Below are 25,834 nucleotides of genomic sequence, written 5' to 3' on the forward strand. Positions count from 1 at the left end.
TTTTGTCACTGCCCTTTTATTAAATGGGTACTTTATTAGTCTTGTTTTTATAATGATTTCATTGTATTGTTTTGAAACTTGTTATTGGACAGCCACCAAAGACTGGCAGAACAGGCCTTCATTATTATTTTAAGGATTCTAGCATCTGTTGTTCTTTAAGCCATGATCTACAATATCAGGATTAGATATGAAAGGGGATCATGATTCAGGATATCATCTGCATCCTAGAATTTAGGGATCATTTTAGACTAGAAGAGTTGAATAATTTACTCATGGTCTGACAGCACCGGGAGAAAATTGACTCAGGTTTGTCTAGAATAACCTTTTGCAGCTATGCCAGAAGCAACATTTTGGTGGTCAGCAAGCAGATGCATTTTTCTACTTCCAACACAAGGCCTAATTAATAAGAAGAAAGAAAAAAATATTTTTTATGTTTCCATTTCTTTATATCCAGAGTTCCTGCACTTGCTTGCTTCTTGTGAATGACAGTGTAGCATGTTGCTGTTTTTATGTCCCAGAAATGAGCCTGAACCACACTGATGTTATGATAATAATACTTAGCATGTGCATGTATAACATTTCCAGAAGAAAAAGAAACGTCTAAATCCCTGGTGAATGTTAGAGAAGCAGCACACACCTTGTCATAGTATGGGAGACCAGGCATGAAAAAAAATGATTACATTGTAGTCTGTGGGAAAATACTTTAAGTTGAGTTCCATGCTGAGAGGCAAAAAAAAAAAAAAAAAATTAAACAAATAATTTATTGAAGAATTCTCTACAAATGAATTCCAAACACAAGAAGGAAAGCAATACTATATATCTCTAAAAAACTGAGGGTGGTAATACATGCAATAACTGAAGCAGTCAAAGAAGTCACTGATTGGGAACTGTTTCATAGTTGTTGAGGATCAGAGGTGCCCTAACATACCACATAGAATAGTCACCTTGATGCATTGAAATGCTGTGGCTGTGACATCAAGGGGTAAGACTGTGGGTACCAAGTCCAGCATGTCTCACAGTGGGTTAGCTGGGGTAGGGGTGCGGGGTGTTGGCACTGGATTTAAGACCCAGCCCTTATATCTTTGTTCTGGGTGAGCACAACCCTGACTGACCTCAACACCTGCCAGTTGATAATAGGCGAGTTTATAGATACAGAGTGTCAACAAAAAAGCAATAATGCAAACAATCAAACAGTTCTGTATATCTACCAAAGCCTAGGGCTTTCATCAAAGTACATCTGGTCAGGATGCAGGCTTCACTTCTGAGGCTCTTTTGTAGGTGTCAGATGTCAGCAGTCTGGAGGTGGGATGCTGAGGCCCACAGCCCCCCCTCCAGTGAGGTGTATGAGACAGGCTGCTGGTATGCCTTCTGTTGATGGCAGTCTCAGGGACCCTTCCTGGGGGACAGGGATGGGGACCCTTCCCAAGGAGGAGAAGAAGAGATAGGAGAGACAGAAAGGAAGAGAGGGAGGGACAGGGAGGAACAGAAAGGAAGAGAAGGATGCACCCTTTGTTAATTTCAAGTCTCTGCTTTTGTATTCTCCTTCCTTCCCGATGACTCTTCACCCATGGTTGGCTGTCTCTCTGTGGTCACAGAGAAAAAAACTATGAACCAGTCCATGTAGCCATCCAGCCCTTCACCTAATTTGGTCTGTTCCCCCAAAACTGGGATTCAGGCCCCCCTGCTCTCTGAGGCCTTGTTGCTGGTGCCAATTATCTTGTATTCTGGGACAGTATGGTACATACTTCCTTGGTTCCCAGGCTGTTTTCTAGACTACGTGTCCTCGCTGTGTTCGACAAGCTGTCTGCCTTGAAGGCAGTGATCTCATGTTATGGCATGCCCCCCTCAATTTTCAGGCTGTGTCCATCTGTTGGTCTTGTTGTGTTAGACAGCCTGTCTGTTTTCGGGGCTATGAGAAGCAGTGTGTGTTTTTGAGGCCCAAGCTTCTTACAAATCTATTAACCCCTGCTGCCCATCTTGAACCCTTTTAATACATATATCTGTACCTGTAAGCCAATTCCCAAAAAACAACCCTTTACATATTGTTTTAAAGTCAACAGGCGGGAAAGAATACTTGTACTCGTGTTTTGGGTATCCCAAGGGGCAAGTGACCTGTGCCTCGGGACATTTTTATTTTTCTGCTTTCCCTTCTCAACCCCCAGGCTGTGCCTGGGCTTTTTCAGTCCCTGGGCTATACTGGGGATGCATGTAGACATTTGTTAGGTTAGATTAAGTCCTTTTTAGATCAGGTTAATCCATGACGAACTAAAGTTAGTTCTTGTCTGATGAGACCTAACTCTTTAGATCAGGCACACCATTTTTAGGTCGACCTAAGCTGATGAACGCTTACATACCCAGCCTTTTAAATTGTCCTACACTTGATTAGGGTGATCTAAGTGTAACACTTGTACACACCTTTAAATTACATTTAAATTGGTCTAAGAGGTGTGTGTGACCGCAGAGATAGTTTGCAAGTAAACGGTCTTACAATTTGTTCATAAGAAAAAGATCAAAGCTGGTTACCCAGTACCATCTAATAGTTTTAAAATAGTGTTTCAGTACCATTCTGATTAATTGGTAGTTCTCCAGAACCTTTCTGTATTCAAAATGATCAGAAATATTAATTCACATTTTAAAACAGCACACTCAAAAGTAGTACTGGTAGGAAAATGTTGATAATGGGATTATGTTCTGCTAGCAAAACAGAAATGCAGAATTTTTTGAGGGTTTCCTTGCTGTCAAGTACCATTTAGATGCTTTAACTATCTTTTTATTACTACTTGAGAAATGGTAGGAGAGGTTTAAATACTGGAATGTATAACATACTGAAATATCCACATAGCTGAAAGTACTATCTTTAAAACCATTTTAGATTTTATTTGAAATGGCCAATCCTATAACTCCATCCAACTACAAAACCACAAGCACAACAAGAATATAAAATATATTATTAGTTATAAAGCTATGAATATTCTCCTAAAATGGTCTTTGTCTTCTCTGTTTTGGGACTAGATAAGGTATATGCTGGGTTGCATTTCTGCTATGCTTATTATAAAAGAAATAAAAAACCAAAACCCCTCTTTTATCCTCTAGATATTTCCTACAGTAAATTTACTTTTATTTAAGTAAAATATATAAGATTCTAATTTTATGGCTGCGCACAAATCCATCTCATTTAATTACGATTACAACTTCTGGAACAACCAGTGCATTTGTTGGCCACTTGATGGCATCACTCAGTTGTATGGAAATTATATCCATGTTGCCAGTAAGATGGTTTTGCTTCGTGTGTGTTGTAAAAGCAGTTTCTGTTTCAGAATATTATAAAGGGAAAGGGAACTATTAATATGCTTGAGAACCAGAGCTGTAGTTTCATAACTTTGTTTCCTTTCTTTGTTTTATTATTTAGCAATCTTAACAGTTTCTACTAACCTAGATAAGGGCCATCAGAAAATCAAGTTAGATTTCTTTTCTCCTTTTGAAAAAATAGTAGGTCATTTTTTTTTTAATCAATCTTAATTTACTTCCTTTGGAAAAAATAACCAAACCCCCTCTACATTGCATTTTGTAAAAACCTGCTCCTTCATATGCAAGTCAAATGGTAAGAATTTAACTTTAGTTAGTGTATTTTTTAATAGTCTTAAGTTGCTACTGTCTTATATTCAGAGACTAGATAGCAAAGAAAAACAGTTGATTGTCACCTAAACTTTGTAGGCCCAAATACTAATTCCGTGGTAGGTGTATATTAGGGTTCCCATTGTTGTTCTAAAATAAAAAACTTCTACCCTATAGAGATTATTTGTGAGCCCTTAGTGTGGTGCTTTGTACCACATGTAATATGTGTTGATCCTGCTGCAACTTCAGCTAACAGAGTTGGCCCCTTTAGTTTAGCAGTAATGGCTCATGTTTCAGATAAAAGCCTCCTAGATTTGATTCTTGTTGCCAGCAGGCCATTCAGGCATATCACATTACACATACTGAGGAAAGGTTAAAAAAAAAAAGGCAGAGCATCAAACTCTGTGATCCCCTGGCAGTATATCATTTGCCATTTTCCCATCTTGGCTCTGCGCTTTTGGCTGACAGAGTATAAGTGCAGTTATGTAGATAGTGTACTTAATTTCTGGGAACAAGAGAGAGCTATGCAGTAATCCAGAGCAAACACCTCAAAATGATCTACCACGAGTGGCACTGATGGCTTTCAGAACAAGGTATGTGTACCTGTTTTTGCTGGAAGAGCAGGTTGATTATGACAGGAAGTCTTTGAATGGGAAGATTTAGATGGAAATATCGAACTCATTGGCATTATCTTTGTGTAATGTATATGGTAAATTGATTCTGGATTTATAGCCAATGTATCAGAATTTTAGCAGATGATTTTCCATTTGAAAAGCTGGCTTTTCAAATAGTGCTAGCTTATCTATACTTTGGGGATTTTTGTGATGGTTTTCTTCTGACTGTGAAAGGGTCCACAATATTGTATGGATTGTTATATTAGTCATTTGAACACCAGGTTATTCACATGGATACCCTGTGCAAGACTTGTGACAATGCATTATTGTGTGCCTAGGGAATAGTATCATGCTTTCAGCTCACCTCTTTTGGAAGAATTGGCATTTGCAGTTTTGCTCATGAATGATAATGAGTGGGTCAGTACCATGGTAATAGGAAAAACAGTGCGCTAGACTTTCCTTTCCCCCCTGAAATAATTGTATTCAGGATGTAGGACTGAAAAATACCTAATATTTGGTCCAAAGGGCATAAAGAATGGCTTTAGCCACATTTCAGCTTTTGAGATGAAGAAAAGAATATCCTTTGAATTTTAAATGCTGTGGACATAAGTCTGGGTTGGACAGTTCAAAGGAAAAACAAAATGAAACAAAAAACAAGCAAACAAATCAGCAAATCTAAATGAAATGATTGTTCAGGTTGTATATTGAAGTATATGATGTTTTTTCTGTTTTAATTTGTATTGATAGTTATGCTGCTCTGAATAGCAACTATGGCTTTGCTTATATTATTTTAAATAAATAGTGCTTATTAGTTATTTAAAAGAAATGGAGGAGGGATACTATCAATATATATTGCAAGCATACAGCAAAGCAGATACAAATAAAGTAAAGGAAAATTAAGTTCAAGTATCCAATGGAGGAAAAGCCCACTTTTTTGCAGTAATATCTTTGGGTACTAAAGTTTTTAGTTCATTATTAATTGCCTTTCTTGGCTAATGTAACAGATTGAGAAGTGAGTTTTTTGTATATAAATTAAAGATCTAGGATTAAGAAGTATCTGTAGCTCATTCAAAATGGAAAAAGTTCTGTAGGGGGTGCCAACAAATGTTCACTGCACCCGGGCTACTATCACACAGTAGGGCTGTGTGAAGCTTCAGTCACTGAGCCAAATCTCCGAATCCAAATCGAATCAGGAGATCCTTTAATCTCTCTGAATCAAATTGGAACCATCTGAATCAGTTCGGAGAGATTCAATGATTTGGACATAGACACAGCTTTAAATGTTTTTTTCTACATACCTCAAAGTACCAGGCAGCTCATGAATGCTGAGATGCTGGGGCAGATGGAACATCCCACAGGAGCACGGGAGGGTCCCCAGCATTTTCAGCACTGGACCAAGAAGTAGATGAGTACTTCTGGGTCTGCTACTGAGCACGTGCCCCCTTCCTTCCCCCCCACTCCTGTGGGATGCTCCATCTGCCCCACCATAGCAACATTCACGAGCCACGCCTGGTACCTAAGGTATGTAGAAAAAAACATTTAAAGCTGTGCCTATGGCTGAATTGCTGATTCTTGGAATCGGCATTGAATCTTCAGATTCGGATTTGGCCAAATTGAATGGGGAGAGTGATCCGAATCAACAAATCCAGTTACTGTCCCTGATTTGGGCTTAATCTGAATCGAATACAGCCCATTTTGTACACCCCTATCACACAGCTTGTTTTAAGCTGTATGATAGTAGATCAGGAGCAGTGTGCACAAACGTTCACCAGTGTTAGGGACAACACTGAGAACCTCAGTGTAAGTAATTTTGGATAGGTGGGATGAGGGCCCTATTATGGCTGTGGGGTGCAGTACCAGATTTGAGGGAGGGTTGGTGGGATTGGGTGTGAGGGGGAGCCTTATATCTGAGGGTGGGGAGGTTCCAGATTTAAAAATGGTGGGGGTGGGTTTGGAAATGTGCAACCCCAGGGCTGGGACAAGAGGTTAGGCTTTCCCAACCTTGCAGCTGTGCTCTGAACTTGTGAAAACATTTGATAAATCAGGCTAACCCATTCGTGATGTAATTTAGTTCACCTACTCCGGTAAACTAATTTAGATGGGGCCTGCCATTTTTTGCCTGATTTAAACTCCCTAAATGTCTGCACCGATGGCTGTTTAGATCAACCTAATCCTAGTTAGGTTGATCTAAATGAAGCATCTGCAGGTACCCTAGGAAACTATGTTTTTTGGAACATAAGTTATAGTGCTTAAAATGAGTTGAAGATCTGGCCCCAATTATTTATCTGCAGTCTATGCCTCTGGGACAGACCATGTCTTCCTTAATATACCAAGGGTTATAAGATTCCTGTGATGTGGTAACTGTATTTCTTCCCATTCTGAGACGTGCAGTCCTCCCTTTGGAAAAAGTGTGGAGGACTGAAAAATAATTTCCATTGGATGATATGCCATAAGTAAATACAGCTTAATAGTTTTTTTATGTTTAAAAACTTTTTGGATCAGTTAAAATATTAAAACTTACCCAAAGCGCTCAGTATTTACACTTTCCTAAGAGAATATTGAAAATTTTTCAGCAAAACCAAATTTGCAATCAGTAATGAATTTTCCACTCAAAAATCATTCTCAAAAATATTCCTGATCAGTATAGGAATCTTATTTAATTCAAGTGTCTTTTCACAGTTCCTTTGAGACAGATGGTACTATGAAAGTATATAGTATTTTACCCATTATTCTGATACCTTTCTAGGACTTTGACATTTCAAAGACAATTTTGCCTGATTTACTGTTAATTAGCTAATGCCCTTACTGTTCTTAGATATGTAATATCAATACCTATGATTTTTCTTTACTAGCATTTGACCAATTTTTTCCACAAACTGTTTATTGCTTCCTAGTTAACTACTTTTTTTTTTTTTAGAAATGAATTTTTAAATGAAATTCAATGTAGAGCCATTTTTGAATAAATGCTATTTTTGTTCAACCTCATCTTTTTTGCTTAATCTTCTTTAACTTCCAAAGATTTTTCCCTTTAGTAATACCTAAATGCCCTTCTTCTCCTTTCCCTTAATATGTTCTGCTGGAATTTAATACAATTTAACATGAATCTGGCATGCTCAGGACTGAGCACCCACCGGAAATCTGAACACTGGATTTTTGAAACCGGAGTGGTGACTGGTCCTGGAGCAGGGAGGGAGTGGTGGGGGGAAAGGGTAGCAGCAGCGCGGGGTGGTGGATGGCAGTGGCAGCCACCATGTGCAAGCTTCCCCCTCCACTGCTCCGGGACCAGCTGCTGCTACTCCCTGATCTCGTGTAGTTTTAAAAAATGCTGGACTTTTGAGAATTCCAGATATTTGATATCCAGGTTTCTGAGGTTATTCTGTACATTCTCTCTTCCTTCTACTACTGTTAACTAACTCCTTGAATTCTCCCTTGGTTGTGTCTCATTTTTCTCTTTTTCTAGAAGAACTTTTTTTCTGTTATAGTATGTTTTTATGCAGTTATCACTAATTTTCATTCAGTAGATTTTGAAATTACTATTAGATAATCTTTACCAATGTCTTTAATTCCTTAAATTCAAATGTCCTGAAGATTAATAGTCTTATATTTCAGTGAAACCACCCCTAATTATGGCAACTGTTAATAATTTGTACTCATTGAAACAAAGTTTCCATTTTGATTTAGGTATTCTCTTTAGCTGTCTTCTTTTCTACATGGTCTTTGTTCCATCATGATGTTATCTTCAAAGTACTATATCTTCAGAGTACCATAATTTGGTAACTACTTTGACTCTCTGTAGCTGTATGTCTTCCCAGATAGATGTCTAAATAATTTAAATTCCCCATGCATACAGAAGCCTGTAGTTTCAAGTATTCCAAGTAGTCCAGGAAATGTAATCTTTGTCATCCTTTGATCTAGTGATCTACAACAGATACTATTCTGTGCTGTTACCTTCACTATGTCTCTGGCCAAAGAAGTATACAACCATGCTTTTTGTTTTGAGTTATTGCTTGATGGCATAGCAGCATTTTTGATGTAGCACCATCTCTTTTTATCTGTTTCTAATCCCGTTAAACAGTGCTACAAGCTTTTTATTTGCCATTCAAGTAAACAAAACACAAACAAAAACAAACAGACCACACCTTGACTGTTTTTATGGATGCGTCTCCCAAAAGATCTTAAGTCTTGATTAAACATACAGCTTACTGGCCTTTTGATAGGATACATTTTGATCTCTTAGCTTTTCATTACACTTCAAAGTTGAATGAGTCTAAATTACCTAACCAATCAAATAGCTGATTATTATACACAGCCACACAGTAGCACAGTGGCTAATTTTCCACATTCTAATTTCTCCTGTATTTATTAAATAAAGTTGTTAAAGTTTTAAAGCATTCTTTTATATTTTCATAAGGAATATATTTACAGTACTTATGTCTGGAATTAGCTGTGCCTGGCTGAACTGGTAACAGTTAACGTTAGGTAAATTGACTGCTTTGGTTTCAGAAGTTTGTAGGTTTAAATGCTTGGTCAGAATTCCTATGAGACTTTGATTTATTATCATAAAATGCTGATGGACAGAAGAGATTCCATTTCCTGACCTATAGGCCCAGTTCCAAACTCATTTATGCTAATGTTAAACCAGTGCAATTCCATTAACTAAAATAACTTTTTTTCACTTGTAGCCAAGTATTCACAGTCATATTTAAACTCATGCAGTTTCTGACGTGTCTAAATAAAAATACTGTGCCACTTAAAAATGATACATTTTCATGTCCTGTTCAATTATTTCTTTTTCTTTTTTTAAGAAAAGATTACATATTCAAATGTTAGTGAGCTGTTGTTGAATATATAACTTCAGCCTGTTTCATATGCATAGGTTATTAGTTCAGTTAGTAAATTATTAGCTAGCTCTATGCCTTGGACAGTATGAATCTGCAGGCCTAGATAATCTAGGACTTCCATCAGTTTAGTTTCCTGTTGTAGATTTCTTTTTTTCACATATTTTATTGTGATCAATGAATCTAGCCTTACATTTCATTTAAATAAATGTAGTCCTTCTGGTTTCTGAAGATAACTTCCATAAAGTGTAAGTCTTCAGCCAGATTGACTAAAACAATGAACTCCTTCCCCCTCCATCACATTTGTGCTCATCTCAATGGGACACTAGCTTTGAAGCATGTTTACTTTGCTAATCATTTTATTCCAGAGTATTGTACCAGAAATACCAGGTATATGCAGATGACTGGATATGCTCACACTCTCCCTGAGATCCTTCCCTTGCATTTAAAAAAAAAATTCTTAGAAAATTTCTCAGCATCATTAGCTAAATATTACATAATACAATTTGTAAATAGCAAATCCCAGGTGCAATGTCATGGGAAGCTTAAAGAGAAGTTTGGTTAAACTCAAGTGAAAAGGAAGGATTTAGCTTCAAATAAGGTATATAGTTCAGTATCCTAGAGGGAGTCAGGAATGAGGTTCAAGAAAAGGTAGCATAAATGTGAAGTGCATTTTCTTACAGACATAGTGTTGGGAACTAGGGTTGGCAAGATGGTCAATTGACCAGTCATATATTATCTATTGACTGGTCAATTGACTACATATTTTGATTGATCAAAGACTTTGGGGGTTTTTTTGTAAAATTGCTATAAACTTTTTTTTTTTTTTTTAGTTTCCTTGACATACATGATCTTTTTAAATTGTTTTTGACAAATTTCTTAATGGAAAATCTTTGCTTCTTCTATGTATTATTTGGCACTTTTTTACAATTTTCAACCAAAATTTGACTGGTCAATTGACTACACTTTATTTTGGTCAATTGCTAATTTGTAGCTGTGGAATCAAGTAGGCAATTTTCAATTGTATTTTAGAAACAAATACAAAACTAGGGAAAGGGAAGCCAGAAGAGGATGGCTTGGCTATGATTTTATGAACAAGAGGTAGTCTGGATACAGTTTAGAGTGACCAGATTTGAAGTTTAGAGAATTAGAGATTTAATTAAAGAGACATTTGAAACAAACCTCAGAATTCAGGGATCACTAGGCAGTTGGTTCTTAATGTAAACTTTACAACCTACACCTGGCTTTAAAAATAGAGTGGCAATATAGAAAATAATAAATAGTTATGAAGTGAGTAGTAAATCCCTTTTTATATTGTTAACATATTTCAGGCAAATTATAATTCTTAAATTACTGCAGAAATGGTGGTAAGCATAAGCAATCCTGTACATGGGGAAAAGTGAAGGGAAACAAGTGTGAGATAAAGAATGATTGCAAGATATCTGGATGGATTGTGATTGTGGACCTCGGTCAAAGAATGGTGAAAGTGCGATATGCTTTAGCCAGCACCTAATAGTCAAGATCAGTGATTCTCAGTCAAGGTGCCTAGGGATCATTTGAAGGATGCCACAACTCAGTATGAAGAGATCAGCAATATGCAAGGAGGTAAGCAGATGAGAAAACTGTCAGACTTGTCCTTGCCTAGCTGATCCCTCATACCAACTGCCTGGCCTGTCTGCAAGGAAGCAAGCACTGTAATATATACATTTTTTTTTTAAATGGGTGCCACTCAATTTACAAAAGTTAGAGGCATGCCTTGAGTCTAATGAAGAGTGTCATGAGTCCAGTGAGGTATGCCTCTATTTAAAAAAGGTTGAGAACCTCTAGTCAAGGTACACCATAGGGAAGGAGGGAGAGTGGAAAGTGCATCATCATCACAGAGTTGTTCCACAAGTGAGAAGCTAGAAATGATATGTCTTGCATATGGAGATGAGTGGCATGGCCAGGGGAAGAGGTATTTTGTAATGGAGCAAGGAATGGAAAGCTATAAAACCTTGATTAGGAATACAAAGGAGAGCTTCTGAAAGCAGAATTCAAGAGAAGGGACTGTGGGAGATGCTTGCTTCTTGCTTGAGGCACTTGAAGATTAAATTGATGGATGGTTTTGCAAGCACTGCTGACATCAAGTAGGAGGTTGAGAGATGATCTGTGATCAGAGGCAGAAGTAGGTTGGCAACGTATGCGTGAATTGTTTTCAGCTGTTCAGATAGCTGATACGCAATATTGTCCTTTAGAAATGTTGGCAATGCTGGTGTGCATGTTGTCATCAATTAAAAAATGCTGTTCTCCTGCAGTGCGGGCTGTGGGAGATAGAAATCTGCTTTTAAAAAAGGGCCCACTACTGAGGAAAGCAATTACATTTAACCAACTAATAAATATTACTATTTATGTATTAGTAAAACATTGAGGACAGGTCATTAAAATGCTGTCTTTTATCTGGGGATCTTAAAGGACCTTAAGTGTATAACTTGATGAAATCTCCCAATACCCCTGTAATGTAGGTAAATGCTGAAATAACAATCTGTGCTAGATTAAGCAGTAGGAAAGAGGGGCAGCATTATCTAATGGCTAGAAAAGTGGTCTGAAAGTGAGGAGACCTGGATTCTCTTTCATATGTTAGTGAGCTACCACAGGCTAGACATTTAGGCTAAGTACAGACATTTGGGAGGTTAAAGTGGGTTAAAAATGGCTGCCTAATTTAAATTTAGCTCACCCCAGTGCTAATCTTACACTTACAGACCTGGTTTCAGTAACTGGCAATCATTCCCAACCTGTAACAGAACAGAAGCTCCATATACACAAACTGGTCTAAAATTGCAGAACCTGGTTTAAGATGAACCTGGATCTATGTAGTATCAGATTCATTAGATTTAGGTCAAACTGGTGCATGAAACTTCTGTTCACATCCCCTGTGTAGCCCCAGAGCTGGGAAAACCCAGCTACTGCCCCCAGCCCTGGAGCTGCTCTTTTCACTCTTCCTTCCATCTCACTGGTCTATTTTTTTGCCCCCTGGCTCCTTCCTCCCCCTGCCCCCAGCCAGCACTCTCAAACCCCATCCCACAAGATGCACCGGGTGCAGCTTTTTTTTATCAATGTCTGCTGCTGCAGGAGCCGAGCACATAAGTCCCAGTGTGGGGAGGGATGGGAATGTAGTTTCATTGGGGGGGAACCCCCCCAACCCACTTGTGGGTTGCACCTGCCTCCCCGACCGCACCCATGGGTCAAGTCTGCTCTTCCTACCCTTCATGGGTCACTTCTGTTCCCTCCACCTCATCTGCAAGTTGCACCTGTTCTCCCACCCCATCCATGGGTCACACCCTCTCCCACTACCTCTTGTGGGTTGCACCTGCTTCTCCCAGCCCTCATGGGTCATGCCTGACCCCCCCCCCCACCCATGCAGCACACAGGCTCCCCCTACCTCTTGCAGGTCATGCCTGCACCCCCACCCCACCTGTGGGTCATGCCTGATCCCCAGCCCCCACCATCCTAACTTATCTGCTATGGGGCAACAATTTTGAATTGATTTAACCTCCCCCTTATGCCCTCAAATATCTATACTTAACTTTAAAATCTGCTTAATAAAACTGAAATGATAATTTCTGCCTTTGTACAGCACTTTGCAATCTTCATATGAAAACTGTGTGCAAAGCATTTTAAAAATGTGTGGGTAAGGCTTGCTGCTTATTCAAGGTCATATGGGGTAGTGACATAGCTCTATATACAACTCCAGGATCCTTGATTCTCAGTTTTGCTCCACAGGCTAACTCATGTTTCATGCCAGTATAAGGCATACACTCTCAATACCAAAAAGAAGTCAAATGGTAATAAGATCTCATCTCATGCCACGAGGTACTGCAACTAGGAAAGTGTTTATGGTTTGTAGAAAATCCTGATGAATATCCACAAGGAAAGTTTCCTTCAGGTTTTTATTATCTGTGGACATAAGTTTTTTAATAACTTCTAGATGCCTTAAGGTCACAAGACATGTTATTTATATATACGTGTGTGTTTATATATTTTATACATACACACAGACTTGGATTCAGTGTTCCTGGTTTCATGCAAACAGATGGCAATACATAAAACCCTGACTAACCCTTTAGGAAAATCTGCATAAGAGACCCAACTTGGGACTTCACAATGCTTATACGAGGGAATTCATCCGTTACAGAAATATAGCAACACTTTGTTTCATGTATAGTGTTACATAAAAAGAACATAGTGATGAATACTAGGCCTGTGTGAAGCGGCTAGTATTTGCTTCGGATTTGGCCGATTTTGAGGGACAGTGATTTGATTCAGTGATTCAAATCACTGTCCTGAATTGATTCGGCTGAATCTGATTTAGAGATTTGAATCAAACAGGCCCCATTCCCCCGGCCCCAGTTTCCCAGCTCTTTATAAAAATAAATAAATAAATAAAGCCCTACACTCACTGTCTCCTGCCAGGCTGGGGGGGGAGGGGGAGTGATCTCCCACTGCCCCGCACTACATGGGGGGGCTCTGTCATAAGCTCTCAGAAGCCCTGATGGCTGCTGCAGCAGCTGGTGAGTGTGGGGCTTTGTTTGTTTTTTTAAAGAGCTGGGATGCTGGGGCTGGGCAGGGCAGCCATTGACAGTGCTGGGAGAGTGGAGGGGTCTGGGGGGGCACTCATGGAGGCTGGGGGAGCAGGCAAGGGCTGGAGCTGGGCGGGGGTCCCCCCATGGTCTTTTCCCCCCTTCAGTCCCCTCAACCCCCTACTTACTATTCAGCTCCCTGCAGCAGAGAGTAGGGACTGCCTGAATCTCCAAATCTTTTTTTTCTGCATCTTTTCTGAATTGATTCAGAGGCTTTGAATTGATTTGGACCTTTTTATTGGTCTCCCAATTCGATTTGGATTCAGAGATTTGGCCACTGAATTGGACTGAATCTCCTCCAAATTGAATCAGCAACCTAAGCTTCATGCAGCCCTAGTGAATACAACCTGAAATAAAATGTTGCTTACACTTATCGCCCCCATTTTTGTATTCTAATATGTATTCTACTGCCTGAGATCCTAGTGAAATAAAATGTAGAGTATAACATACACTGCTCTTTTTCATTTTTAATGTGGAGCATAATTAAATTAAATATGAAAAAATATTCAAAATATGTTTTAATGACTTGTGAAAACTGTTTGCTTAATAGCCCTGTAGACCAACTTGCCTTATTTAGCTCATCACCATGTACTATACCACATTAAAGGAAAATTTACCAAGACCATAACTTCTGCTATGAGGTACTTCAGTCATTTTCTGTTGTATGTACTCAGAAAATGGGATCAGTATCCACAATCCATTGTATCACTGTAACATTGCTGTCAGTAAAGGAATGGTTTTCAGTTACTGTCAATTGTTGTATAAAGTAGCTTTTTTGTAATATAGATATTTGCTCTTTCACAAGCTCCTTTCAAAAGACCTCAAGTAGCACCCCTATGGCAAAGATATTTCCTACTATTGCTGGTCTAAAGCACATTTTTCACTTGTGGTAGTGCACGAGATATAGGACTAATCTCTTGGCCATGACTTCTCCCACAATGCCCACTCTTGTTAGAAATAAGTTTTATTTTTCCTTTGGTATGTTTAGAACTAGATTTTTTGCTTCTGTAGGCTGGGAAATATTGTGCTCACCCTAAACGACACCAAAGCACACTGGTTGGTGAGCCCTTCAGGTGTTTGTCTTGGCTAACCTATTCTCTTCCTTTTGTCCCCTCTTCTTTCTTCCCTGTTCCCTTCCCTACTGTGACTAAATCAATTACCTGTGTGACATGTTCAGCTTTTTCTGGCAATAAGCCTAGGTAATCAAATCTGTCCTCAAACCTCTGTCTCCCATTTTGCAATGTAATGCCTTCCTTCTGTTAAATCAGGTCAGCTCACAGGGAAAACCAAAACAAAATAAGTTTCTATAACTGTAATTGCCACTGAGTAAATTTAGATAATGCACCTGACAAACATTTATTGAAAGGACCATCAAAGAAATAATTTTAAAGCCCTTCTATTTTTACTATTGCATTAGTTTACCCATGGAGTATTACAGGCAGAGAAAGATGAAACACTGTTTCTGCCGTTTTATATCAAAGCGAAATAAATGTGTTTTTCGTACCTATATAAAAACAAACAAACATTCTGTTGTTGTTTGTGGTAAAAAATATATATATTTTAAGTACAAATGGTCTGTTCCACCCCTTTGCTTCTGTGAATGCAGGGAAGGCCAATGCAGGAGGACTTTTTGAATGGGATAGATAAATCCTTTAAATTAGAGGTTCTCAAACTGTGGTCTGCAGACCACCACTGGTCTGCGAGCTCCATTCAGGTGGTCTGCAGAAAGGTGATCTAAAGCTAAAGCTGACAAACATTATACCTGATTTCCCCAAAAAACAGGCACATCCATTGCATTAAAAAGGTATATTAAAGGTGATATTAAAATATGAGTTATGTGCTTTTCTATATAGAACAAATAAAAATTTATTAAGTAGTCTGCTGAGACCCTCATCAGTTTTCAAGTGGTCCATGGAAAAAAAATGTTTGAGAACCTCTGCTTTAAATTATTTTATTATTTTGACCTTTATACATTTTACCATTCTATCTGAGATCTTGTATAGGAATATCTCTTGCTATGTGACCAGAAGCAGAAAATGTACTAATTTCCTGTGTGGATGGTCTTAATTGCGATATATATTGTAACTTAGTTTTCTGTTAAAGGTAAACTGCTTTGCTCAAATTCACTTAGTATTCCCCGAGAGGGCTAAATACTCTCCATATTTTGCGTCAGTGTTTCTGCATGCAAATGGTGGTCACCTGCCTAGTCAGATACTGGATGGATCCGGGAAGGGATCGGGGGCAGGGGGGAGGGAGGAGGGGCAATTGCCAACCAATGGTGAGGGAGCACTTAGAGCAGCAGAATATCTTCAAGTCAGCAGGACTGAATGGACTACACCCGAGATTGCTGAGGGAATTGTCTGGAGTCATTGCAGGACCATTGGTGAAGGTATTTGAAGACTCATGGTACTTAGGAGAGGTCCCAGAAGACTGAAAAAGAGCCAGTGTGGTGGCAATATTTAAGAAGGAGAGTAGGGAGGATTCAGGAAAATATAGGCCACTCAGTTTGACCTCCATACTGGGTAAAATTTTGTAAAAAAATTATCAAGATGTCCATTTTTGAGAGACTGACAGAAGGCATGATGGCTAACATGGTTTTTGGGAAGGATAGCCAACATGGTTTTTGTGTGGACGGGTCATGTCTGACCAACCTAGTTTCCTATGATCAAACTGCTTAGATGTGGGAGATGCAGTTGATGTCATAGACTTGGATTTTAAAAAGGCCTTGGATATGGTTTCCCATGATGCTCTTATAAAAAAAAATAACTGGGGGATTGTGGGCTGGCAGAGTCCACAGTCACATGGGTTGTGAACTGACTAAAGAGTCAAACCCATAGAGTGTTAGTGATGGGTCTGTATCGCCTTGGTGGGAGGTGGCTCATAGTGTCCTGCAGGGTTTGGTTCTTGGTCCTGTGCTGCTCAACATCTTTATCAACCATTTAGATGAGGATGTGGAAAGCATGCTGGCCAAGTTTGTGGATAATACAAAGTAATAGGAAAAAGTGGTCATGCTAGGGGCTAGGATGCGAATCCAGGCAGTCCTGAGCAAGCTGGAAAGGTGCGTGGAGCAGAACCAGATGCAGTTCAATAAGGATAAATTCAGAATGCTTCATCTGGGAGAAGTAACCAGTGACATGAATATAGGTTAGGAGGAGATGTCCTGGCCAGGACGATGGCTGAAAGGGACCTCAGGGTTATGGTTGATCATGGGATGAACATGAGCTGCCAGTGCAATGCTGTAGTCAACAGAGCTAACAACGCACTGGGATACATTAGCCGATGCATTGTGAGTGAGGTTAAGAAAGTGATACTTCCTAACTACTTGGCACTGATGAGACCCCATCTGGAGTATTGTGTCCAGTTCTGGGTGCCATACTTTAAAAAAGGCATGGAGAATATTGAAAGGGTCCAGAGAAAGGCCACAAGAATGATTAAGGGCCTGGAGAACAAACCTTGTGAGGAACAACTAAGGGATCTGGGACTATTCAGCCTAGGGAAGAGAAGACTGAGGGGGTACTTGGTTCCTATATGTAAGGGGTGAATATTGGGAGCTGGGAGGGAAAATTCACTAGGACACCTTAGGGGAGAACAAGAAGCAATGGCCATAAACTGTTAGAGTGTGGTTTCAAGTTTGATGTAAGGAAAAACTTATTTATGGTAAGGGTGATCAGAATCTGGAATAGACTTCCCAAGGAGGTGGTAGAGTCCCCAACCTTGGAAGTCTGCAAGAGGAGACTGGACAGACACCTTGCTGGGATCATTTGATCTCAACAGTATTTGTGTCCAGAGCAGGGGGGGCTGGACTCAATGATCTTTCGAGGTCCTTTCCAACCCTTGATTTCTATAAATTTAATAGCACTTATGCACAGTTTGGATTCTTATTTTACTTGTGGCAAAAAAGGTTTGCCCAAGTATATGCATACCTACCAGAAGAGAAGTAGAGAGGGAGAAAGGCCCTCCAGCTTATTGGCCTAGCGTTGAAGGATCTTACCCAGAGACTTGCAAGATCCATGTTCTAGGCCCATCTCAGATGGCATTTAAGCCTGAATCTCCATCTAAGTGTTCTAACTACTAGCCCACAGGTTAGACATTACCCAGAGCACCCTCTACCCATCCCCTCAAAGCTGGCCATTGGACAGCCAGGAGAGGAAAGTATATGGGGTCTGCAGGGGGAGCACAAGCTAGGGAAAGGCTGGTTCACTGAAATAAACTACCCTGGAAGATAGGAATTTGGAGTTCTGGCTCTGGTCCCTAAGGTTGCATCTTGCATTCATTAAATAAAGTAGGATAGTTCAGCTGGGATAGGGGCAAGGCAAAGAATTCATGTTGAAATTGTCATACAGCTATTCAGTGGGGTTTCTTATAATTATAAAAAAAATATTGAGAGAGATTTCAATTTTATGGATGTATTCCACACAATGGAAAGTTCTAAAGGATTTTTATCTGCCATGCGCATATGATGACGTACTATGCTTTGTGGCCCAGAGAGTGGATTGAGACTCAGGAGACCTCAGTTCATGTGTTCTCTGTCTTAGTGTTCTTGGGTGCCTGTAGACATGCTGCAAGTACAGTGCATTGGAGCAGACTCGATTAACCAAGTCTGCTAATTAGCACCTTCCAGCAGCCTTGGCATGTCACATATTCAGCATCCCCCTGCTTAAAAAAGGCAGTGGGGGTGCTTTAACTAAAGCTCATCAAATGATCTTTATAAAGCAGCTCCACCACCATACTGAAGCATGGGACGCTGAATACACAAGACACTGTGGGCGTTTTAACTAGAGCAGCTCCCAAGAGCCACTTTAATTAAAGTGTCTTCCTCACCCCCAGAGGACATGTAGAGATGCCCCATGTTACTTGAAAAAAGTAATTTAATTTTCCTGTGTTGGTTTCCTGTCCAAAAAAATGTAAAGGTTATTTCATCTTTCCCTTATCCTTCATCTGTTTTATCTGTAAGGCTTACAAGATCTGTGGTTCCCTCTTCTCAGTTGGTGTCATGTTATACAAATGACCTTAACTTGCTCACCTCTTCAGTGCAGAGACCACATTATTGGCACAGAACTTTAACTTGACCCCCAAATAATTTTTGACTTCCCTCTAACATGGTCCTTTCTTTTTTTTCCCCTCAGCATGTGACCTGATGACCCTGGGGATCTTAGCCTTAGTTACATCCACTGGCTGTGCCTCAGCCAATGCCCTGCAGTCCCTGACGGATGCCATGCACATTCCACATCTCTTTGTACAGCGCAACACGGGAGGCTCCCCACGTACTGCTTGCCACTTAAACCCTAGCCTTGAGGAGGAAGAATACACACTGGCAGCCAGACCGCCTGTCCGCCTCAATGATGTTATGCTAAAACTAGTCACAGAACTTCGATGGCAAAAATTTATCGTATTCTATGACAGTGATTATGGTGAGTAAAATATATTGTTTCAGTGACACTATTGACTTTCTCATGTTTAACTAGAAAAGGAAGTATAAACATATGCTGTGGGAATGCAATTGTTTGGGCTATTTAAAGACATGGGGAAAATATTTTGAGTAGACATAGCTCTTTATCTTAAATGCACAGTTTTAACGAAAACTAATTCTCAGGGAAGCAGTAAAATTGCTTAGCAATGCCATACTAAGACAGCTGAAATTTGAATCATCTAACAGTTTTTCAATAAAATATTAATAAACTGTTGACATTGCTTGGCAGGGTCATATGTGTATTCTAGAGAGTACAAGTCCTCTAATACAGTTTCTATCAAAACTGAGCTTTATTCTCTTTAAAATTAATTTTCAATACTTCTATTTTTATCATTTCTTTACATGTTTCCTCATGCCTTTCTCCATTTGGAGTATTTATCATAGTGGTATATTTTATGACATTATAGTCATAGTTAAAGTTAGTGTTTCCCTGATGTCTGATGTGAATTTCATATCTCAGTTGGCAACATTTTACTCTGGACTAAACCTTGGCAAACAGAAGTTTCTGCTTGAGCAAATTTGATGTTTCAAGTTGGGAAAAAATAAGCATAGTTGGTGCTGAACACTTGGAAGGAAAATGAAAAAAATCTAAGTTTATTAATTTTATGCTCCAGTGCTGAAAACTTGCCTCTGTTTATTAAGTTGATTTTTTTTTTCTTCTAGTTTATTGACACACGGCATAAAGATTTCGGTAGAGTTCAACATATTGATTCTTTCTTCTCCTTGGTCTCTAATTTTGTAGGTGTTAATTGCTTCTCATTAACATGCTTATCCAGACTAGCTACTATGTTACACAATCAACCATGATTCGTTCAGGGACCTGCTCCATACAGAGATTTCTGCTCTTGCTAACATTTTGTTACATGGTACAACTTACTTTTAAACTTAAAGTACATTTGTGAAAGTATCTACAAGCTCTATTTTCACTACAAGTATACATTATATAATAATAATAATATAATAAAAGAAAAAGAGGGGGGAAGGAAGAAAAGTTAGAAAAGAGAAAGCATCCCCAAAAGGGGGCAAATACTAAAAGAGGGGCTTTTGCCATATGGAGGAGCTTCACATTTGAGGGGCAGGGGACAGACAAAAGGGTTTCTTGCTACAGATATAGACCAGTTTTGTGTACCAAACTTCTGTTCTGTTACGAGTATAGACTGGTTTCTGATCACTTATACTAGTAAAAGTGTAATATCTGTACTTGGCCAGAATCTTTACAGTCTTTAAGAGTGAAATACTTAATCCAAAACAATGAGCTATATGCTTTAGGGCTGTGTGAAGCTTTGGGTATTGATTCAATTCGGAGGAGATTCAGCCCAATTCGGTGGCTGAATCTTCAAATCCAAATTGAATCAGGGGACCAATAAAAAGGTCCAAATCAATTTGAAGCTCTCTGAATTAATTCAGAAAACATTCAGAGAGCTTTGATTTAGGCAGTGGGGGTGCTTTAACCAAAGCTTGTCAAATGATCATCTGGAGCTGGACTCAGAGCTGGTAAGTAGGCACGCCCTGGGTACTGCTGGGCGGGGGGGCAATTCCCACTGCCCCCACTGCTCCACACTGCATGGGGGGCTCTGCCATGAGCCCCCAATCCCCCTCATGGCTGCCCCACCTACACCAGCTCTGGTCCTTTAAGAAAAACAAACAAACAAAAAAACCTGGACTCACCAGCTCCTGCAGCCACCTCGGGGCTTCAGGGGGCTTGTGGAAGAGCCCCCTATGCAGCATGGGGCAGTGGGGCTCACCTCCACCCCCCCACTAGGCAGGAATCGGTGAGTTTGGGGTTTTTCTGGGTTTTTTTTTCTTTCTTAAAGGGCCAGACCTGGGGTAGGCAGGGCAGCCATGGAGGAGGAGGCTGAGGGAGCAGGCAGGAGTCAGGGAGCTTGTGGCAGGGGGGGATGGGCCTGGCCTGGGTGGTTTGGAGATTCGGCAGCAGCCGAATCTCCGAATTAGATTCAGCCAAATAAATTCAGGGCAATGATTCGAATCACCAAATCAAGTCACTGTCCCCCAAATCGGCCAAATCTGAATCTGAAGCGAATACTAGCTGCTTCGCACAGACCTAATATGTTTAATAGAAAGGTTGTCTATAATGTTATTGTGACTCATTGCAACATGTGGGAGGTGTGGGGAGGAGGAAGCTGATTCTGTGCTATAGCTAGTCACTGTAGTCCCATGGACAGCTCTATGATGCACTAGCTGGTTATGATTCCTTAAGGAATGTTTACCAGCTGAGGAGTCATGCAATCTCCAGCTTTCCTTTTTTACACTTCTCCTTGGCGTTATCATGTTTTTTGCATTGTGGACAGTGGGAAAGGAAGAGGAAAAGAGTGCCATGCCCTCTGGAGACTTTCCTATACTGGAAGTTTTTGCAGCTGGGGTGTAATGAGAGATTTTTTTCAGTGTCCTGTATTTTGCTGCAAAAAGGAAACAGAGCAGGTAAAAAAAATCTGGTACAGGAGTAAAGCTAATTTTGTTAATTTTGTTCTGCAGCAGTTATCAAGAAATTATAATTTTCCAAACCTGTTTATGGGTAACAGTGGGTTTGGACAAATGTCTGGTTTTCAGAAGAAATTTTGGGAAAAAAAGGGAAATGAGTAAAATCTCTTATGTTTGAAGCTTTTTTTATTGAAAAAACGGTTTTTCCTTTTTTTAATTTGAAACATTTAGTTTTGAAACAGATTAATTTTAAGGTTAAAACAAATAAGTGAAATCAAAACTGAATATTTTTGAATTATTGAGGAAATATACTTCTGAAATCTACTAATTGACCAATCCCATTTTAATTTTTTATCAAAAATTTGAGATTCTGGGTTTTCTTCATGATTTGAGATAAAGGGTTTTTTGTGCCCCATAAAAATTTCAAAATTGGAACATAATTTTTTAAGTGGCTCTCTTAAAGGAACTAGTGGATATTTTCAGGGAAAGGGAGAAGCCTAGTTTATATGAAATAGCTTTCTCTATAGGAATTTAACAAACTGAGGATGACTGCCACTTGTTTGCTTGAAGATTCTTAGCCATTTGCTTTTGTTCCTTTTCCACAACCGTGTCTGTACCTCTCATTTAAAAATAAATACAAGCAAACTTTATTTGGAAATAACCCTGTGCAAAACGTGAAACAGAAATAATTTTTTTTCTGGATTATTACTTTTGGATGTATGCAGAAAAAAAAATTATAAAGGGGGGATTTGTAGATGCATACAAATTGTGTGTCCTTACCCCCTGCAGCAGGGCTGTTTTATACAGCTATGGCAATAATAAAACATAGGCTCTTTGATATTTTTGGCATGGACTCTGTAGACAGAATTCTGTATGTGTAAACTTCACTGAGTGGAAGTTGTTCCCTTCCAGTAAAATCTCCCAAAATATTATTTATGAACTTGTGACAAGAAATGGAAGAATTTCATAGGAGTGATTTGAATGATCTAAAAAGAAAATTTTTTAAGTGGAAATGCCAGAAGGTGTGTTCAAACTGTGATATTCAAGCTGAATTCAAACTGCAGCATTTAAATTTTACTACTTTTGTGGAAAAGAAATGAGTAATAGTTTGTTTCTAGAGAAAGAGATCTTTCAAAGACTTCAGACTTGAAAGATAAGACATTATAACTCTCCTCAATTACACAATATTCTCTTACTGGTCTGTATTGATAGAGGGAAAGATCAATTGGTACATCTCCATATAGCTATTATACGTTTATGAAAGGTGGGAGGGGAATTCACATTTTCTGTATAGATAATGCATGTTATGACTTGGATAACCGTCATTTTTCATGTTTAATGTTACTATTCTAATTTATGGCTTGTGCATAAGAGGTATGGGATTTAAGAAGCACAGAAAGAACCTGAAAAGCTACGTTTGCTGTTCTGGTGTGTTCAAGAAAAAGAAAGGGTATGAGGGATGGGGGGAAATTAGCACTGCTTGAAAGTACCATGTTAATTTCCTACTGATACTAACAGGAGTTGTATTAGGATGCAGGAGGGAAAACTGGACTACTGTGAAAATGATTTCTGGGCACTATGGTAACACAAATAATAACTTGCAGTATTTAACAAGATAGGTAAGGCAAGTCTCTTCACAGTCTTAACAGCTGGCATGTGGTTGAGTGGTATGAGCCTGAGATCAGAAATTATAAATGCTGTTCCTTACTCTGTCATTAACTCACTATGTTATACCAAGAAGGCCAGTCATCTGGGTCATTCCCCATGTATAAAATGGGGAGGGAAGGGGGAAGCCTCCTTCACAGGGATGTTGTGAAATCTAAGTAGTGCTTGAAATGTACTTTGAGATCCTTAAATGAGAGTCAGTATACAATTGTAAATAATTAAATGGTATTATAGAAAATAATGCAATTAGAACAATAAGAAGTGCTTACCAAAGGAACCACAAATGATTCTGTTTTAAAAAGAGTATTCTGAAAACACTATAATAAATGAAAAATTTACTTCTAATTTTATATTAAAAAATGGAATTGGCACTGAAAGAACATTGATAGTGTTCACATACTGTGGTCTATGGAATTACATCGATCACAATGTAAATAATCTATAGTAGGAATTAGAAGAGATTCTGGTATCCTGGAAGACTTTATCTGTACCATTAAATTGTATTCTGGCCTGCTTTGTATTCCTACAAGAGTATCCTCATTACCTTTAAGTATGTTTGGAAGGTTATACAGAGATCTGTCTGCATGGTTGTTTTATACCGTGCATTTCTATGAGGTAGAATCATCAATAATTGTATTTCACGACACCAAAACTTATGGTTTAGCAGGCACACAGGAGAATCAGGAAGCCAGGAAGAGATGTGTAAGAATTAGAGCAGTGTTGTGAACTGTATCAATCAGGAGAGATTTGGTACTAATAAATGTGAAGTCCTACTTACAGTGAAAGCAAATAAAGTGCTATAGTTGCTAAAAGGAGGGATTATGATCCCAGTTTAATCAGAATTTGTAGCCTGAGTGGGAAAGTTGAAGCCAGGGGGTGATTTCCTAAATATAGAATTTTGATTGAGTTCAAATTTTGCATTGCCAGTGCACCATTGACTAATCATACACCATAGTAATTAGATCCTCAATTTAAAAAATAAAGTTAGCAAGATGACCTAAATGTAACATTTATTTAACTGCTTGAATATGATCTGTTCCTAAGAGGCCATGAGTCATAATTGTGTTTTCATTGGATTAAATTTGTGATTGAAACCATTTCTTTCTTTGTGCTATGTTTTTATCATAAGGTCTCTGCACATGTACCCTCTCTGTTCCCAAATTGTTTAACAAACAGTTTCCTGCTTGGGGCTCAGAACTGACCCTGCAGTGGCACTTTTCATATGCAAGGAACTATCAAAAGAGTAACTATTAGAGTTGGCTGAGAACTGAAAATTGCTTCTCAGTAAAAAAAAAAATTCAAAATAAACTAAGTATTTTATGATTTTTGAAAAGCACAAAACATCATAGAAAAATATTTTTAAAAGGAAAAATATGCTTTGTTTATTAATTTGCTAATCGGTTATTTTGGACCCTGACCTGAACAAAACTTTAAGAAGTGTAGGAAAAAATGACTGTTCTTATTCTTGTTATGAATAAAGGGTATTTGTTAAAAAAGGAAAGAAAAAAATTGCAGTGAAAAACTTCTACCAATATGACTTTTGACTTCACCTTTCTGGGTCTCCTTGGAGGTTTGTCTTTTTTTTCTTTCTCTTAATTTTTTTGGTGGAAGAAAAGAATGCTATCCTCCTTACAGAAGTGGAGAATAATTTCTTAGATTCACTATAGGGGGGAACCACTATCATCCAGAGTCTTGGCTCCTTTTCACAGGAACTCTCTATCAATGGCTTTTAGGACTACTATTGCTCCCAGAACTGCCTGACTGTGGAGCTGGGATCAGCAGTACTATAGACCAATTATTCTCATCCAGGGCGACAGCACTGTGATGCCTTCAGATCCTTTCAAGGGAGTTGCAGGTTGCCACACAATGTTAGCACTATTAAGTGTGTAAACAGGATTTACAAGATAAACTTGAAGTTTTCGTAGAGGAATTCATAGAGTTAAAAAAATTCTGACCTACTGTGGTCTTTCTCAGTTCCTTGCTACAGAAGAATTGCTCTATTTTTTCATAGGCAAAAATGAGTAAAAACCGAGAGCTGGCATTCTCCAAGGGGTCCCTAGAGTCTTAAGATTCTCATCTTTAGACAGTATGGGTGCATCCAGACAAGTCCACATGTGCATCTTGCCATGTCTCAAAGCAGTCTGAGATGCAGCAAGATGCATTCTGGGAACAAAATAAAATGTTCCCCACACTGCATATTTGCAGCGTGGGCTCAAAATTTAGTACCTGGAAATCCGGTACCAAAACAAAATGGAGAGGGGGGGGTAGAAGCAGGGCAGGGCATGGTTCAGGACTACTTTGAGGCAACAGGAGGCTCGGGTCTTCCACAGAGACACTCTGGTATCCAGCCAGAGTGTCTCTATGGCTGCCACTTGCCCTGGTGCTGAAGCACACTGCCTGCCCAAGCAGGGCAAACAGCAGTGCAGGCTGCAGGGACCTGGACCCAGGCTCCATTGCAGGTAAGTAGAGGGTTGCGGGGGCTGGAGGGGGTGGGGGCTGTGAGGGTGCAGGGGACTATGTGGGGGGGCAGCTTGGGAGGGGCGGGGCCCCCCCCCGCCCCCTGCCGGGGCGAACAAC

The 25,834-nt window shown here is 39.3% G+C and overlaps 1 protein-coding gene across 1 annotated transcript in view; it reads left to right on the forward strand.

The window, feature by feature from the left end:
• Positions 1-25,834, forward strand: part of GRID1 (glutamate ionotropic receptor delta type subunit 1) — an 852,065-nt gene that overhangs the window by 101,420 nt on the left and 724,811 nt on the right. The window contains exon 2 of the mRNA XM_014519976.2: positions 18,810-19,094. Coding sequence (XP_014375462.1) covers positions 18,821-19,094 — 274 coding nt within the window. The 5' untranslated portion in view covers positions 18,810-18,820. The remainder of the gene's footprint in view (positions 1-18,809; positions 19,095-25,834) is intronic.

The sequence above is a fragment of the Alligator sinensis genome, unplaced genomic scaffold (assembly GCF_000455745.1).
Source record: "Alligator sinensis unplaced genomic scaffold, ASM45574v1 scaffold94_1, whole genome shotgun sequence".
Lineage (NCBI taxonomy): Eukaryota > Metazoa > Chordata > Crocodylia > Alligatoridae > Alligator > Alligator sinensis.